The sequence below is a fragment of the Drosophila ananassae genome, chromosome 2L (assembly GCF_017639315.1).
Source record: "Drosophila ananassae strain 14024-0371.13 chromosome 2L, ASM1763931v2, whole genome shotgun sequence".
Taxonomy (NCBI): domain Eukaryota; kingdom Metazoa; phylum Arthropoda; class Insecta; order Diptera; family Drosophilidae; genus Drosophila; species Drosophila ananassae.
In genome coordinates this window covers 2,069,417-2,083,041 of record NC_057927.1, presented here as the reverse complement: position 1 = coordinate 2,083,041, position 13,625 = coordinate 2,069,417, and the positions used below count along the sequence as shown (strand labels likewise).

Sequence of the window (13,625 nt, the reverse complement as noted above, 5' to 3'; positions counted from 1 at the left end):
CTCTATTTTATTTATTTATGTACCAACATTTTATAATTTCCAAAGATAAAAACGACATCTAAAATCTAGCCAATTCGAAAATTTGAAAAAGTTCCCTACAAAAAAAAGCAAAATAACGGTCAGAACTGCCAGAAAAAAGCTCAATTGCCAACACTGTTTCGGCACAGCTGTTCAGGGATGCACAATCGCCGGTCGACGCACACAGCTTTGCATTCAACAATATCAGCAATTTTTTGTTTTTAATTTTTGCATGCCCGGCCCTCATAGACAACAACCTGCAGCATGGGCATTCTCGAGAAAATTGCTGAAATCGAGCGTGAAATCGCGCGCACCCAGAAAAACAAAGGTAAGTGAAATATCCCTTTAAAGTGAGCAGCTTCATCTTCGAGAATTCGCCGCGCTGGCCATCGGAATTTAGGTTAGAATCTGACAAATATAAACTAAATATGAATATCTAATCCTCATCCACAGCCACCGAGTACCATTTGGGCTTGCTGAAGGCAAAGTTGGCCAAATACCGCTCCCAGTTGCTGGAACCATCGAAAAAGGGTGAGAAGGGCGAGGGATTCGATGTCCTCAAAAGTGGTGATGCGAGGGTGGCTCTAATTGGCTTTCCCTCAGTGGGAAAGTCCACAATGTTGTCCACCTTGACCAAGACCGAATCAGAAGCAGGTAAGTCCTGAAAGGGCAATCATACGCATACTATATGTAACCGGATCCTACTCTAATCTTCGCCAGCCAACTATGAATTCACAACTTTGACCTGCATTCCGGGCGTGATCGAGTACCAGGGCGCCAACATACAGCTATTGGATTTGCCCGGAATTATTGAGGGTGCCGCCCAGGGTAAAGGGCGTGGTCGGCAAGTTATTGCCGTGGCTCGAACAGCTGACTTGGTTCTTATGATGTTGGATGCCACTAAGCCGAATGTTCACCGGGAGCTGTTGGAGCGGGAGCTGGAATCCGTGGGCATCCGATTAAACAAGAGAAAGCCCAACATTTACTTCAAGCAGAAGAAGGGCGGTGGCTTGAGCTTCAACTCTACCTGTTCACTGTCGCGATGCAACGAGAAAATGGTACAGACCATCCTGCACTCTTTCAAGATCTTCAATGCGGAGGTCCTCTTCCGCGAGGACTGTACCGAAGATGAGTTTATCGACGTGGTCACCGCCAATCGCGTTTATTTGCCCTGTCTCTATGTCTACAACAAGATTGATCAGATTTCCATTGAGGAGGTGGACAGACTGGCGCGCCAGCCGCACTCCATTGTCGTTAGTTGCAACATGAAACTTAATCTGGACTACATGCTGGAGGCGCTCTGGGAGGCGCTACAGTTGATTAGGGTCTACACAAAGAAGCCAGGAGCTCCACCGGATTTCGACGATGGACTTATTTTAAGAAAGGTACCAATCCTAATTTAAAAACTAAAATATAAATAATTAAAATATGAATTTCTTCGTAGGGCGTCAGTGTGGAACACGTTTGCCACGCCATCCATCGCACACTGGCAGCGCAGTTCAAGTACGCTCTGGTTTGGGGCACCTCCACCAAGTACTCTCCACAGCGCGTCGGCATATCCCATGTGATGGCTGACGAGGACGTCATCCAGGTGGTGAAGAAGTAATAATTGTTGCTGCTGAAATATATATTCTATGATAACCGACAATATGCTCTCTTCTACATAACGATTTTATTGAAACTCCAAAACAATCACATCTCAATTTCATTTAGAGGCGGCATTGCCCGCCGAGTTGGCTGCCGCAGCTGCAGCATAAGATTTGTTGAGACTACTGATGGCCGATATGTTCGAAAAAGGCGTCGGACCGCTACTTATACGCTGTGGCTCCACAGATGGCAGCGGCGGGTTGTCGATCCGTTCGAACACGTTGGTGGCGTCTCTTAAGCGGTAGCGCCTAAGATTCAAATAGTGTTCTTTCTGTTCTTCCACACGCTGGTGCAGCTCGTGCAGTCTTCCCGCCAGCGATATGAAGCTTTCGTTAAGCTGTCGGAAGCCACGCTTTAAATCCTCGGGGGAGATACTCTGCGGATTGGATAAGGCGTGCATGTGGCGCTCAGTAAGGGCAATCTGCTGACGGAATGCTATCAAGTCCTGCTCATATTTGGCCACCAGGCACTGGAAGTACTGGAACGGAGCACTGTGCTCGAACTGCAAGCCCGCCGGAGTGTCCTGTGTACGTTGCGCCATTTCCAAGGACTGAATAGCCTTGGAGGTTTCCTGCCGCAGGAGCCGGATCTGCTGGTTATTCGCCTCCACTGAATTGGACATATTCTGCAGTGCCCACTTCAAGTTAGTGATCTCGTGGCCCACGTTGGTAAACTTCGACGTGGAGGTCCTACCAATGTCCGACGATATGGTCTTTTGCTGCTTTATGTAGGCTTTCAGGGCGTCCACTGTCTTGACTATTTCATCGGGCACTTGCGTCTCCTTGATCTTGATACCATCCTGCTTGTTATCGCCCAGCTTGGGCTGTGTGGCGCTCACATCAATACCGCCCAAACCCACGAAAGCTGTAGGAGCTGGCGCAGCCGCTTGGCCTGCCGGCTTGCCAAATATTCCGCCAGTGCCGATAGCAGCCGTGGAAGTGCTTCCTCCTAGTTTCAGACCCGTTTGGAAAGGCTGCGCCGTGGCTGTCGTCGTTGTGGTACTGAAATTTAAACTGGCCGCAGTTGTAGTTTGTGGCTTGCCAAACGCAAAGGACCCGATTCCGGTACTCAAAGCTGCTGGCATTGCTGCTGCAGCTGTAGTGGCCGTTGCCCCAAATCCAAAAGCTGGAGGGGCGGTGGTTGGAGCAGTCGTAGCTGGTGTGGCGAAGGAGAAGGTGGGCGCCACTGTAGCCGTGGGGGCAGCAGCCCCGAAGGCGGACGCTTGCGTTGCAGCTGGCGTTCCGAATGCTGGCGCCGCAGTCGTGGGGGCACCAAAAGATGGCGTGGAGGTAGCAGCTCCGAACGCTGGTGCAGCTGTAGCTGCTCCAAAGGCTGGTGCGGTTGTAGCAGATCCAAAGGCTGGTGCAGCTGTAGCGGCTCCGAAAGCTGGCGCGGCTGTAGCGGCTCCAAAAGCTGGTGCGGTTGTAGCTGCTCCAAAGGCTGGCGCAGCCGCCGCTGGTGCTCCAAAAGCGGACGTTGCAGCGGGAGCACCAAACGCCGGGGCGGCAGATACTGCCCCGAATGCCGGAGGAGCAGTTGTCGTCGCTGGGCGCGCGCCAAAACTAAATGCGCCTGCGGCCGGCGCTGCGCCTCCAATTCCTGTATTTGTAGTAGGTGTGAACGAAAAAGACATCTTCGGGTATAGCGCCTAGCTATTTTCACAGTTAATTTACGGATAATTTACTATTCTTTTACTAAAATTGTGAAATTTCAACTGCAGAAAGAGCGTCCGGCTAGAGGTGTGTGGAGAAATAACAATCGAGAATCGATAATACTCAACAGCTCCACACCGCCATCATGTGGCGATAAAACCAAAGGGATTGGCTTGGAACCGATACAAAATTCCTAAGCTTGAGCGTTGTCACAATGTAAACCATTTTAAGCAATGGATTGCATTTTTTGTTAATAAAGAGCCTGCACCAATGGTGAGCTTAAATTCGCGCCAATCGGATGGTCATTTACGAACCAGCTGATGTTGACGATAGTAATTCGATAGCTTTGCCAACTATCGATAACAACGCACACCAGCTCGCCCGCACCGTGGTGAGTTTGCGTGTCTGTGTGAGTCGTCATATGACAATTTTCACATTCGTTGATATTAATTCCCCGTCGTCACTTGCTTTTTTCGACTTGCACAGTACACCACGGCGTATTAGTTAAAAAATAAAAATATGGCCAGCCAAACGCAGGGAATCCAGCAGCTGTTGGCTGCCGAGAAAAAGGCAGCCGAGAAGGTCGCCGAGGCCCGTAAACGTAAGTTTCATTATTTTAATTGGAATTATTTGCATTCCAATTGGAAGAAATAGCAAATGTGTTTTTTCACCACCATCTTTGGTCACCACCCGCCCCTCCATCGACGTTATGTGGGGTCACATGATGTGGTGGAAAAAAGTAAATACCTGGAGTTTAACTGACTTTTTATCTTTTTTTCACTTCTCAAAGGCAAGGCAAGGAGATTGAAGCAAGCCAAGGATGAGGCGACCGAGGAGATCGAGAAGTTCCGTCAGGAGCGCGAGCGCGCCTTCAAGGAATTCGAGGCCAAGGTGGGTTGAGCTTCATATCTTTATACACCCAAGGCCAAAATAATAGCAAAGCCAGAAACTTTCCAAGAAATGCAATGGAAGGAAAAGTGAAGAAATTATTCTTTATTATTTTTTTTTTAAATTGTGCAATTTTCCACACTAGTCATAATCGTCTACAATGTATAATTTATCCTCTTACAGCACATGGGCAGCCGGGAGGGAGTTGCTGCCAAGATCGATGCCGATACCCGTGTGAAGCTGGCTGATATGGATAGGGCCATCCAGACCCGCAAGGAGCCCGTTATCCAGGAGATCCTGCAGTACGTCTACAACATCTCGCCCGAGGTCCACAAGAACTACAACCAAAAGTAAATTTTTTGAAAAGTGTAGCAAAAAACCAAGTGGCGACGCACTGCACTTTAAATTCGATGTCCACGTTCAAACTCTAATCCATAATTTAGCCCCGTAATAATAGTGGTTACTTTACTGAAACACTGCTGTATTATTATTCCATACATTAAAGTGAAAATTCGTTGTTGTTCCATGTAAAACCGAATGAGTTGATGAGCAGTGTCTCTTTCTCGGCATTGGTATTATTTTTTGTTTTGTTTCAATTTAATACACGTTGTTTTATTTGACGAGTCATGTGTTTTATTTTTGAGGTCCTGTGAGTTCCACGAGTCTATTTATTACCGGATTTTAGATATTGATTGATTGATATTATATTCTACATAAAATAGGGGAAAATGAATAGTGAAATTTAAGTCAAAAACATAAAGCGGTATAATAATTATGACAACAGATTATTATTTAAGTATTTAGTCTTATGTTACATTTTATCATCTACTAGAAAGTTTAAAGTTTCGCGCCACACAATCGGTTAGTCCGATAATCGATAACGATTCAATTTATGAACTGCCCTGTTATTGGTAATTTAGCAAGTGTTGTGCAGCGTCGAATTGTTTACCTTGTTTACCTGCATCCAATGCCGACGTGCCGAAAAATCCGGAAAAATGTTACGGCAGAATCTATTGGACCAGCTCAAGCATTTTATAGATACGGTTAGCAAAGGCCTCAGCAGTCCCCAGCTGCTGACGAGCCCCAATCTCATCAAGCTCGCGTGAGTAGCAGTTGTTGGTCAAGTCGGTCCCCCAAGTAATTCTGGTTTAATTTTTTAGGTTGAGCTTCCTGGAGGATCTGCCTGCCACGCGTGACATCGTTTTCGAGTACTTTGCCCTGCTGGCCGAAATCAGCGTACAACTCTATGTGTCACCGGAGATGGTTGACCAAAAAACCGGAATGCCCATCTCCCAGGTGAAGCAGGGCGGGAATCGGCAGCAGCAGCTCCGTGCTGCGGAGTATGAAAGCTTCAATATTGTTAAAACGGCACTTCAGAGTCTCGTTTGGAAGGGTCCGCCCGCCTGGCCGCCACTGGTAGCAAACTGGAGTCTCGAGCTCGTGGCAAAGTTGTCGGATAAGTACACCCAACGTCGGATGACCATCACCGCGAGCTGCAACTACTGGCTGGAGTGCAGCGCCATGCATGGCCTTATGACCCTCATCAACAGCTGCTTCCGGAAACTGACCCAGCAGGAGGAGGAGGCCTGCGTGGAGATTATGCTCAATGCCTTTCACCGCTTCCCCATGACCTTTGACTGGATCGTGGCCCGGCTCGGCGGCTGTTTTCCCTACAAAATCATCATGCAAATCCTGCAGTGCGGCATAAAACGATTTGTGGATGACTACCGGTGTCACCTGGACTCGGAGGCGGGGATTCTGGACTACATGACGTCCTGCCACGGGCAGCAGTTGCGGGCCGCCTTCCGGGAAATGTTGCGGGAGGGCTTTGCCCCCAAAAAGCCAATAGATGTGGCGGTTGTGCCTTTCCTGCTAATAACCACTAACTACTCGGATGCCATTCTGCAGAGTTTGGTCAATGTCCTGGTGGAGATTTGTAAGTAGGCTCTTTTAATCGTAAACTTATTCTCACTCTGCTTTTCGCTTTCCAGATTCTGAGGAAATGTGCGACGTTATTGTACAAAAGTCTCCGCTTTGGCTCAGCAATAAAATGTTTGCCGACATGCAGCCCACCCTAAACAACGCCGTTCTCCGCCTCAGCGAGCATGGAGCTACGTTACTAATTACAGCTGCTAAGATGGCTGAGAGGTTCGTGTGGTGCCAGGACTTTCTGGACAACTCCTTGCAGGAGCTGGAGCAGTGGGTGCTGAATCAGCGTAACTTTCCTCTCCTAGCTGACCTGGCCTTCGAGGAAACAAAGTACATGCTGTGGAAAAGTTGCCTGAGCACCAACATCATCGAACAGCAGACCGCTGTGCGCTTGCTCCTTGTAGTCTGTAGGTGTTATTCAATTACAAGATGTATTTCATCTAAAAGTAATGCTCTTTTCAGCTTCCCAGCACCCACATATTTACTACCAAACGATATCCCAGCTACTGAGGAAACCGTATGGACAAAATCCCAATGGTATCGGCGCACTGATTCGTCTGCTAGGCGGACAAAGCGGAATGGTGAACTTCCCCGGCTACACCCAGGGCTTTAAAATGGTCCTCGAGGACATCACGCTGCATGTGCAGGTGAACAACCGGTTGCCAGTGCCACCCGGCACGCCCACAGAAGCGTTCAATACATTTTCCAACCTCAACATACTGGCCAAGTGAGTTCTTTGTAATATACATTCATTTTTCATTATTTCACGAGCTAAACGTTGCTTTCAGAATGCACAAAAGCAAAAATGTGGCTCCCTATATCAAGGCTCCGCAGCTAAACCAGGCTCTCAACGAGTGCCTGCCCAAGATTATACAGATCTTTGACTGTACGGTCAACAAGTTGGTTCTGAGGATGGACAAGGACGCGGCGGAGAGAAGTGCTTCAAAGTTTAAGGAGCAGCAGTCGAATAACAATAATAACCACATGGTCAATGGAAAGGAATATGGAAAGCGACCCAAGCTGGAACCGGGGGAAATAGAGGAGGAGCAGGACGATGACGCCGCCCGCATGCGATTAGCGCATCTCATTGTAGATCTGCTGAACAACATTGAAGCCGGCAGCCGCACGAATGTCCTGCGCACGCCGCTGGTTTTAAAATTAGCCATGCTCAGCGTCAAGTATTTCTTTGTAGGACTCACAGAAAAGAGTGAGTACTGATTGCACTTGAGTGGCTTCACACTAATATAACTTTATGTAACTCCCAATAGCTGTCATCCGACGAGCAGCAGCTTCACATCGTTCGTTTGCCTTGCTGCAACGGCAGTGCTCGGCGAGAAAAATTGCCAGAACTGTTTGCCTAAGGGAGCTGGTGGAGGGAGCCCTCTTCTACCATGGCCATTTGCTGGGCCAGCTGGAGGAGTACGAACTGGACGAGCTTCAGATTCCAGAGCACGAGTTGCTTATTGTACAAAATTTGCACACTAGTTCTGGCGCCAACTCGAATCGCTCTGTACTGCACTCCGGCATCATTGGCAGAGGACTACGACCTGTTCTGCCCAACAACAACCGGAGCTGCGACGCCGAAAAACAAGCCTTGTATCTGAAAGCATTAAATGCTTGCTGCGCGGATCTGGAGAAGCCAAATAACGTGGAAGGATACTCGCTGGTATCACTCCTCTTGGTGGAGCTTGTTTCCACGGATGTTATGTACAATGGTCTGCCTTTTCCGGACGAAGAGTTCTCGAAGGTCACCATGGAGCGGGATATGCAGATCCGAAGGGCATTTATCACCTCGCCGGTTTTGTGGGCCGTTCTGGGACTAATCGCAGGGCACCGCCCCGCACTCTGTTACTCTTCGGTACTATTAAGAGCACTGTGTGCCACCTGTTTGCATCATTGGCGGGGAAAGAATGGTAGGCTTTGCAACCTTCGTGATTTTATTTTTATATTAAACTGTTCCTCCTTTTTAGTCAACAAATTCCAACCAACGTCTGCCAACGACGAGCTTATGCTGTGCACCAAGAAGCTGTTGCAACTTTTGGCCATGAGCCAACTGATCCCGCCACCTCTTACCAACCTTCATATCATTATCGATCAATTCGAATCAGCCGAGGTATGATCTTGTAGGTTTTCCAATATGGTTTCAATTAATAATTATTTTTTGTAGATCGCCTTGCTCTTACGCGAGTGCATCTGGAATTATCTGAAGGATCACGTGCCCTCGCCGGCCCTTTTCCATGTGGATAACAATGGACTCCATTGGCGCAATACCAGCACCCAGCTGGCCAGAGTACCGCCACAATATGTGGACACATTGCGGCATTTAATGCAGCGGAAGCTTTCTACATTGGGGACACACTACCATCAGATGTTTATCATGGGCGAGTTGGCGGAGAACAGCCGGAGCGAGCCGGATCCCACGGGACGATTACAAATCGTGGAACTAGAATAAGCATCCGTAGTTAGCTAGCCTAATCTTTTGTGTGTGCGTGAATGTGGATGCCAATGTGGATATGTGGATATGGATGAAATGGAAAGTCTGGATTGTGCGATGTGTGCAAACTAAATGCAGTGTTTGTATTTGATCTTTAATGGGTTCTTTTATTTTCGATTCAGTGGTTTGTAAATTAAAATCTCAACCTAGGCCTTGCAAATACTGACCAGCAGTTATTGTACTGACGGCGCCTGAAAATCGCATCAGTTATTATGTGTGTGTGATTTAGAATATAACGAAGCCAACAACAATTTCATTTGAACATGTTTTTTCTATGCGTGGTGCATGGGGTATGCGTGGTACTTATGCACCCACCTTCTCCTAAGGATAAGGAGCTCATCCATCATCTTAATCATTCTCTTCCTCCCTTAACAGCGATCCACCGCTGCATTCAGTACATTATTATATTAACGACTAATTTACGCTTTCATTTTCTTCATATAATACACAGTATTGTCACATGGATATTTTAGCTGTCATGTCGATAGCTCCCAAGCCAGCTAACTTTGAGTTGTCCCCGCTGGTGCTCGAGAATTTTGGGTATTCATTGAGGTGTTCCTGGCGCACCTACTTGGTTCTAATCGGATACAAATACTTGGCGAATGTAGGACAAAAAAAAAATGGAAAACGGGAAAACAAAACCAAAAAGTTGCTCACAATTTGTTAACAAAGTTATTACACTCGATTACTCTTAGCGGCTATTTGAAGTGGGAACACAGCTTCCCATCCGCCTACGAGGTGCGGCAGTGACTCAGCTTACGCACGGAGATGCAGGAAGTTAGCTTCTTAGCGCGTCTCTTCAGCGCTGATCCTTTCTTCTTAACTGGAGCCTCTTCCCTGCTGCCGTTGCTAATTGAATGGCCGGAGGCAGCGGCTGCTGCTGCGCTCGTCGTGGGCGGCTCGTAGGCGTGGTAGGCGGCAAGAGTGGCCGCTGACTGTTTGGATCGGATCTCGGAGGCGGCGGCTGCCGCTTGTCGGGCGAGCTCTTCTACGGAAAGAAACCAATATCATTAGATTTCTGATACACCGGGGAGAATATCCATTTTACTCACGGTTGACGTCGTGCTCGGTAAAGTAGACATCTTCCTGCTCGCTGCCGTAGTGGTAGGCTTCCAGGTATGGGAGCACCGTGGAACTGCGGTACTTGTCGCCCTTCAGCGGGGGAATGGGTATCGGTGGGCCGGTCACTGGCGGGGCGGATATAAACCAACTGAGAAATGTATGTGCCAAGATTAGGATGGAACTTTTTTGTCAATTTTGTAACTCACGTGTCCTTGCGAATCTCTTGGAGAGATAGACGTTTACTGGGATCAGCCTGCAGCATGCCCAGGATCAGCCTGGCAAAGTCAGCGTCCAGCTCGTAAAGCCACTCCGGCGCCTCCCACTGACCACGTCCGATGTTCTCCAGCAACCGGTATATGTTGTCGCCCTCAAAGGGATACAGACCAGTGGCCAAGTTGTATCTACAAAAAGCAAGATAATATTAGCGTTATAGCCGACTAATGGTTAAGGGGTAATGCTTACAAAGTCACTCCGCTGCTCCAAATGTCGACCTTGAAGCCGGCAAAGGTTTCGTGACCGTTGGCTATCTCGGGAGGTTGAAAGGCCGGTGATCCCTGGCCCGTTGTGCAAGTGTCATCTGGCGCAAAGAGGTCCAGCTGCTCGGCCACCCCAAAGTCAGATATCTTCAAGGTCTGGTCCAGGGAGAGCAGCAGGTTGCCGGGCTTTATATCCTTGTGGATGACCCGGCAGCTATGCAGATACTCCAGTCCGTCAATCAGCTGGTGGAAATAACCGTGCGCCTGAAAGAGCGGCATCTTTTTGTCCGCCTGGTAGTCCACCATCTCCTGCAGTCCACCCACGCAGTACTCCATAACAAGGTACATCTTTTGCTTCTCCTCGTTGTAGAGCACGTCCACCAACTCGACTATGTTCTCGTGCTTCAGCTGCTTCAACAGGTGAATCTCGCGGGTGACATTCTGCTCTCCGTTCGGAATCCTTCGGAGCTTCCTCTTTGTTAGGATCTTGACCGCCAGGCGACAGAGGTTCTCAGAGTTCATGGCCTCCTTCACTTTCCCATAAGATCCCTCGCCCAGCACGTCGCCCATTATGTACTTGCCCACCATCTTGATGTTCTTCTTCTTTTGCTGATAAATGATGTCCTGACTATCGACGCGATTGAAAAACATGTTGCCCATGTCCAAGGTCACCCGGTCAAGTGTCTCAATTTCATCATCGTTTAGCCAGGTGACCTGCGGATGCGGCTGCTCCTCAAGATCATCCTGGGTGTAAAAGAGACCACCGCCAGCCGCAGGAGGTTCCTCATCCTTGAGCTCAACAAAAGCCTCTTCTAGCTCTGAGGCAGTGTCGAAGTGATAGTTCTTATTGGCTAGCAGTACGGTCATCTCGTCGGGATCCTCATCGGCCAGAGGATCTTTGTGATTCTCTAGCTGCTGAGCTCCTCCGCCGCTGTGATGATGCGCTGCCTTGACTTGTGAATACTCCATGGTGTGTACGGTCATCTGGACAGCCTGGGCCTCTGGTTGCTTCTGTTTTGGGCGCTTCTCCACCTCCACCTCCACTTCTATCTTCTTCCGGCTGCTCCGTGGCCTCGGCGAGTGCTAGAACATTGCATAAACCTCCAAGCAACCAGCTCACATTGTACTTCGGCGGCTATCGAGGGGATCCGGCGGCTCGAAATTGTGAAATCTATCGCGGAATCGTATCGCAACGCTGGTCACCTGCTCCTCCGCCAAAAACACGCCTTTATCTCGCAATATCTCCTAATTTTTTGGCAGTCAACTTGCACAATCACACATGGGAACCATCTGCAAGATATGGGTATTCAAATAGCTCTCTCCGTTTAGCCAACTCTGGGTGCAACTGCGTTTTTCATATAAATTTGTTAATTTCTGTGTTTACTCTCTTTCCGAAAATTGTTTAACAATTTTTTTGTGGTAGAAACGCAATACGGTCGCACCATACGGTCCAATTTAATAAACTCCAGCACGGTCCCACCAATACCAGGGCTGGAGACTTAACTGTTGCTATATTTGTTTTTGTAAATGAGAAGAGAGGCGACAAAACAAAACTTAAAATTCGAAATAATTTTTTCTATTAATTCGTAAACGGAGCAAACGAACAAATAGTCATGGCCGCAGGGATAACCACCAAGGAGAGACTGGAGCGCCTGATGAATGCAAAGGCGCAGCTAGAGGCACAGATCGCCAAAAACGGACAAATCCTGGCCGCCGTAAGTAAAGTAGCGCATTCATCATACCCTTGATTCTGCCGACGAGTGGGTATGCTAAGTTTGAAAGCCTTTTTGACCTGCCCGGCTAAGCAACTATATAGTGTATATGTTAATGCTCTTCCCATTCAGAACGCTAACGTGGGCATGAACGGGCCTCTGGTGGATGCGGAAGGCTTTCCCCGCAACGACATCGATGTCTACCAGGTTCGACAAGCCCGCCAGACCATAATTTGCCTGCAGAACGACCACAAGGAACTGATGAACCAAATACAAAGCCTGCTTAACCAATATCACAGCGAAATAGCAACCACAGATCCCGAGCTGGTAAATCGCGCCTCGGCACTGGAATTGGATGATGACCGGTATAAGGCCGGAGCTAATTTAACAGATCTGGCGCCAGTTCGCTCCATCGTCGTTGTGAATCTAGTCAGTCCAAATTCGCCTGCAGAAGAAGCTGTAAATATGTGGAATAATATCCATTCTATATATTTTTAATATCCGCTCCTTAGGGACTTCGTGAGGGCGATGGCATTCTGCGTTTTGGCTCAATAAATAGTAATAACTTCAAGGGAGATCTCGCCCAGATTGGCGAGGTTGTTCGACACATGCAGAATCAAAACGTTGAGCTGAAAGTGAAGCGAGGTGACCAGCAGCTGGACCTGATTTTGGTGCCAAAAACCTGGAGCGGACGCGGACTTTTAGGATGCAATATCGTCTTGCCGCCCGAACCTATGGATTGTTGATTTATAATGCTCTTAATTATCATCCTGACCGATTGACCCCAACATGTTGGTCTAAATTGTTGAGAATTGATTTTTAGTTAGGTAGTGTTTTTAAATGCATTTCCAGGTCAATTGGGTTGGAGTCACGGTGTGTAGCTGACAGCCAGGTCAGTGTGCCAAGGAGCAGCCTTTCAGCTTCATCACAAGGTGGGAGAGTCAAGGCGAGAGACTGAATCTTATTTGACATTTTGAACTGCGAATGAATTATTTTTTACTAAAAATAAATCTTTTTATTTCAAGTAAAATAACTCAGAACTTTTTCTTTTTTAAATATAATTTCAAAGAACAATATTTACATAACTCTAAAATAATATATAACAAACTTACATATGTGAATTAGTTGTTTTTACATAAAAATATTTTGTCCTTTTTAATAATAATAAATAATAAGAATAATTTCAAATAATAAGTAAAAATAATAAAATTGTATATTTACTAATTTTTATTAAATTGAATAGTTTTAATTTGATAATTAACAAATTGTTCCGAATTTTAACGATGGAGAAAAAAGTGGGGAACATACATATACATTGAAGTACAATACGGCCCCCTGCGATGGCTATATCTTGGCCAATATTCATCCGATTCTTGAGCGGAATACCTCAAAGGATTCGTGGATAGATTCCCCATCAATCTGCATCAAAATCTGAGAACAAAATATTTTTTAGATTTTTGTTGAAATTTCCTGGGGGATCTCCTACGAAAACGCTTGGAAGGACAATATGGCCCCCTGCGATGGCTATATCTTGGCCAATATTCATCCGATTCTTGAGCGGAATACCTTATAGGATTCGTGGATAGATTCCCCATCAATCTACATCAAAATCTGAGAACAAAATATTTTTTAGATTTTTGTTGAAATTTCCTGGGGGATCTCCTACGAAAACGCTTGGAAGGACAATATGGCCCCCTGCGATGGCTATATCTTGGCCAATATTCATCCGATTCTTGAGCGGAATACC

At 47.2% G+C, this 13,625-nt stretch overlaps 6 protein-coding genes across 8 annotated transcripts; 4 read left to right on the top strand and 2 right to left on the bottom strand.

Moving 5' to 3' along the window:
• Window positions 1–146: 146 nt before the first annotated feature.
• On the top strand, window positions 147–1,666 carry LOC6500147 (developmentally-regulated GTP-binding protein 2). The gene is made up of 4 exons (XM_001953095.4): window positions 147–346; window positions 472–672; window positions 739–1,403; window positions 1,463–1,666. The coding sequence occupies exons 1-4, from the start codon at window positions 283–285 to the stop codon at window positions 1,622–1,624; spliced, it is 1,092 nt and encodes a 363-aa protein (XP_001953130.1). The 5' UTR covers window positions 147–282; the 3' UTR covers window positions 1,625–1,666.
• A 4-nt stretch (window positions 1,667–1,670) lies between these two features.
• Window positions 1,671–3,435, bottom strand: LOC6500394 (nuclear pore complex protein Nup58). Its single transcript, XM_001953094.4, has one exon. It carries the CDS (start codon window positions 3,296–3,298, stop codon window positions 1,724–1,726), a length of 1,575 nt encoding a protein of 524 aa, XP_001953129.1. The 5' UTR covers window positions 3,299–3,435; the 3' UTR covers window positions 1,671–1,723.
• Window positions 3,436–3,720: 285 nt separating this feature from the next.
• Window positions 3,721–4,825, top strand: LOC6500148 (V-type proton ATPase subunit G). Its single transcript, XM_001953093.4, has 3 exons — window positions 3,721–3,918; window positions 4,108–4,208; window positions 4,389–4,825. Exons 1-3 carry the CDS (start codon window positions 3,837–3,839, stop codon window positions 4,557–4,559), a joined length of 354 nt encoding a protein of 117 aa, XP_001953128.1. The 5' UTR covers window positions 3,721–3,836; the 3' UTR covers window positions 4,560–4,825.
• Window positions 4,826–5,125: 300 nt separating this feature from the next.
• Window positions 5,126–9,238, top strand: LOC6500149 (integrator complex subunit 5). Its single transcript, XM_001953092.4, has 8 exons — window positions 5,126–5,307; window positions 5,366–6,141; window positions 6,197–6,541; window positions 6,597–6,861; window positions 6,923–7,341; window positions 7,403–8,047; window positions 8,105–8,247; window positions 8,302–9,238. Exons 1-8 carry the CDS (start codon window positions 5,201–5,203, stop codon window positions 8,584–8,586), a joined length of 2,985 nt encoding a protein of 994 aa, XP_001953127.1. The 5' UTR covers window positions 5,126–5,200; the 3' UTR covers window positions 8,587–9,238.
• Window positions 8,682–11,519, bottom strand: LOC6500393 (serine/threonine-protein kinase stk11). Of its 3 annotated transcripts, XR_004309723.2 has the most exons (5): window positions 10,153–11,519; window positions 9,897–10,091; window positions 9,681–9,838; window positions 9,286–9,616; window positions 8,682–9,222 (listed from the first exon to the last, which is right to left on the bottom strand). XR_004309723.2 is itself a non-coding variant. In XM_001953091.4 (4 exons), the coding sequence occupies exons 1-4, from the start codon at window positions 11,148–11,150 to the stop codon at window positions 9,360–9,362; spliced, it is 1,608 nt and encodes a 535-aa protein (XP_001953126.1). In that variant the 5' UTR covers window positions 11,151–11,519; the 3' UTR covers window positions 8,682–9,359. The 3 variants fall into 3 exon arrangements, 2 of the variants coding, with proteins under 2 accessions (XP_001953126.1, XP_014766528.1); XM_001953091.4 differs by having other exon boundaries at window positions 8,682–9,616; XM_014911042.3 differs by having other exon boundaries at window positions 8,682–9,613.
• Window positions 11,520–11,740: 221 nt separating this feature from the next.
• LOC6500150 (26S proteasome non-ATPase regulatory subunit 9) lies at window positions 11,741–12,908 on the top strand. The gene is made up of 4 exons (XM_032449585.2): window positions 11,741–11,881; window positions 12,011–12,337; window positions 12,391–12,669; window positions 12,731–12,908. The coding sequence occupies exons 1-3, from the start codon at window positions 11,780–11,782 to the stop codon at window positions 12,622–12,624; spliced, it is 663 nt and encodes a 220-aa protein (XP_032305476.1). The 5' UTR covers window positions 11,741–11,779; the 3' UTR covers window positions 12,625–12,669; window positions 12,731–12,908.
• Window positions 12,909–13,625: the final 717 nt, after the last annotated feature.

Excerpts from the sequence above, each read along its gene's own strand:
- LOC6500147 (XM_001953095.4), top strand. The coding sequence starts at position 283 with ATGGGCATTCTCGAGAAAATTGCTGAAATCGAGCGTGAAATCGCGCGC. Across the intron at positions 673-738 it reads CAAGACCGAATCAGAAGCAG|CCAACTATGAATTCACAACT; the intron begins GTAAGTCCTGAA and ends AATCTTCGCCAG. Across the intron at positions 1,404-1,462 it reads ATGGACTTATTTTAAGAAAG|GGCGTCAGTGTGGAACACGT; the intron begins GTACCAATCCTA and ends ATTTCTTCGTAG.
- LOC6500394 (XM_001953094.4), bottom strand. The coding sequence starts at position 3,298 with ATGTCTTTTTCGTTCACACCTACTACAAATACAGGAATTGGAGGCGCA.
- LOC6500148 (XM_001953093.4), top strand. The coding sequence starts at position 3,837 with ATGGCCAGCCAAACGCAGGGAATCCAGCAGCTGTTGGCTGCCGAGAAA. Across the intron at positions 3,919-4,107 it reads GGTCGCCGAGGCCCGTAAAC|GCAAGGCAAGGAGATTGAAG; the intron begins GTAAGTTTCATT and ends CACTTCTCAAAG. Across the intron at positions 4,209-4,388 it reads TCAAGGAATTCGAGGCCAAG|CACATGGGCAGCCGGGAGGG; the intron begins GTGGGTTGAGCT and ends ATCCTCTTACAG.
- LOC6500149 (XM_001953092.4), top strand. The coding sequence starts at position 5,201 with ATGTTACGGCAGAATCTATTGGACCAGCTCAAGCATTTTATAGATACG. Across the intron at positions 6,142-6,196 it reads CAATGTCCTGGTGGAGATTT|ATTCTGAGGAAATGTGCGAC; the intron begins GTAAGTAGGCTC and ends TTCGCTTTCCAG. Across the intron at positions 7,342-7,402 it reads TGTAGGACTCACAGAAAAGA|CTGTCATCCGACGAGCAGCA; the intron begins GTGAGTACTGAT and ends AACTCCCAATAG.
- LOC6500393 (XM_001953091.4), bottom strand. The coding sequence starts at position 11,150 with ATGACCGTACACACCATGGAGTATTCACAAGTCAAGGCAGCGCATCAT. Across the intron at positions 9,839-9,896 it reads CAAGAGATTCGCAAGGACAC|TTGGTTTATATCCGCCCCGC; the intron begins GTGAGTTACAAA and ends TACATTTCTCAG. Across the intron at positions 9,617-9,680 it reads TACCGAGCACGACGTCAACC|AAGAGCTCGCCCGACAAGCG; the intron begins GTGAGTAAAATG and ends TTCTTTCCGTAG.
- LOC6500150 (XM_032449585.2), top strand. The coding sequence starts at position 11,780 with ATGGCCGCAGGGATAACCACCAAGGAGAGACTGGAGCGCCTGATGAAT. Across the intron at positions 11,882-12,010 it reads ACGGACAAATCCTGGCCGCC|AACGCTAACGTGGGCATGAA; the intron begins GTAAGTAAAGTA and ends CTTCCCATTCAG. Across the intron at positions 12,338-12,390 it reads ATTCGCCTGCAGAAGAAGCT|GGACTTCGTGAGGGCGATGG; the intron begins GTAAATATGTGG and ends TCCGCTCCTTAG.